Raw genomic sequence first — 1,059 nt, 5'->3', positions numbered from 1 at the left:
CGCTACGGGGGCCCGGCTCCCTGTCTGTCCCCCCCTCACTATAGGGGCACAGCTTCACAGGGAAGGGACACCACCCCAGGGGAGCCCCCAGCCTCTCCCAGGGGTCCCGTGCCCCCATGGCGCCCACCAGGGCAGCAGAACACCCAGAGCTGGGCCCCCCTGCTGCCCTCAGGCCCCCAGGAAGGGGCCACCAGGGGCCCTCGCTGGGCCACCCACCGGGCCACTGGCCCAGCCTGGCTCCCAAAGGCCCAGGAGGGCGACGGGGGGAGTCCCAGCAGAGCCCGTCAGGCTCCGTCCCCGCCTGGAGCTGGGAGGACACAAACGGTTTCAGCCCGGTGCTGTTGGGAAAAGACAAAAAGGCGCCGGGGAGTGAGGGGGGTGGAAAGAGTTGAGGTTTTTATTTATTGTACCCAACGAACGGCTCATTTCAGCTCCTTCACGGCCAGACCTGGGGAGAGAAGAGATGGCTCAGCAGTTGAAAAGGCTCTGCCCGCCCAGCTCCGGGGACACCAGGGCACTGGGGGGGACACAGCGGCGCTTCCCTGGGCGAGGGACCGACCGCGCCATCCATCCCAGCAAAACTGGTGCCCCCCGTGCTGGGGCGGAGGCGCTGGGACAAGGCTGCAGGAGAGCGGGGGCTCCCCTGGGGCTCCCCCTGCCCTTCGCCCCCTTCCCACGCCGCAGGATACCTGGGGGCAGCGACTGCTTCAGCTTCTCCGCCTTCTCCTTGTCGGTGATGACCAGGGTGTAGAGGTACCGGCTGCAGCTCTCCTTGAACTTGACATTGTCCTTGTTCTTCTTGATCTTGACGGCTGCGGGATTAAGGAAGAGGTCAGCAGGACGGCGGCGAGCCCGCCCCAATGCCTCCCCTTCTTGCCGAGCTGGCAGGAGGATTCCAGCCCTGCCTGCCCCACCGGCGCTTAAAAAAAAAAAAACACCCAAAGAACCAACCCAAACCAAGTTATTCTTTTTCTACGCCACAAGAACTGGCACCGTCACCAACAGCTACTGCCCCAGCGGAGCTGCCACGCAGCTTTCTCGAAGCCAACAGCTTTATTT

General features: G+C 64.2%; 2 protein-coding genes across 2 annotated transcripts in view; both read right to left on the bottom strand.

Annotated features, from left to right (window-relative positions):
- TTYH2 (tweety family member 2) overlaps positions 1-118 on the bottom strand; it is a 6,703-nt gene extending 6,585 nt beyond the window's left edge. Inside the window, exon 1 of the mRNA XM_035892718.1 lies at positions 59-118. Coding sequence (XP_035748611.1) covers positions 59-118 — 60 coding nt within the window. The remainder of the gene's footprint in view (positions 1-58) is intronic.
- Positions 119-370: 252 nt separating this feature from the next.
- The window catches only part of RPL38 (ribosomal protein L38), a 25,530-nt gene continuing 24,841 nt past the window's right edge, over positions 371-1,059 (bottom strand). The window contains exons 2-3 of the mRNA XM_035892711.1: positions 690-972; positions 371-448 (exon numbers count right to left, since the gene is read on the bottom strand). Coding sequence (XP_035748604.1) covers positions 423-448; positions 690-972 — 309 coding nt within the window. The 3' untranslated portion in view covers positions 371-422. The remainder of the gene's footprint in view (positions 449-689; positions 973-1,059) is intronic.

The sequence above is a fragment of the Egretta garzetta genome, unplaced genomic scaffold, assembly GCF_000687185.1.
Source record: "Egretta garzetta isolate BGI_Z169 unplaced genomic scaffold, ASM68718v1 scaffold780, whole genome shotgun sequence".
In the NCBI taxonomy this organism is placed as follows: domain Eukaryota; kingdom Metazoa; phylum Chordata; class Aves; order Pelecaniformes; family Ardeidae; genus Egretta; species Egretta garzetta.
Note: the sequence above shows the minus strand (reverse complement) of the source record. Positions and strands in the feature narration are given on the sequence as shown.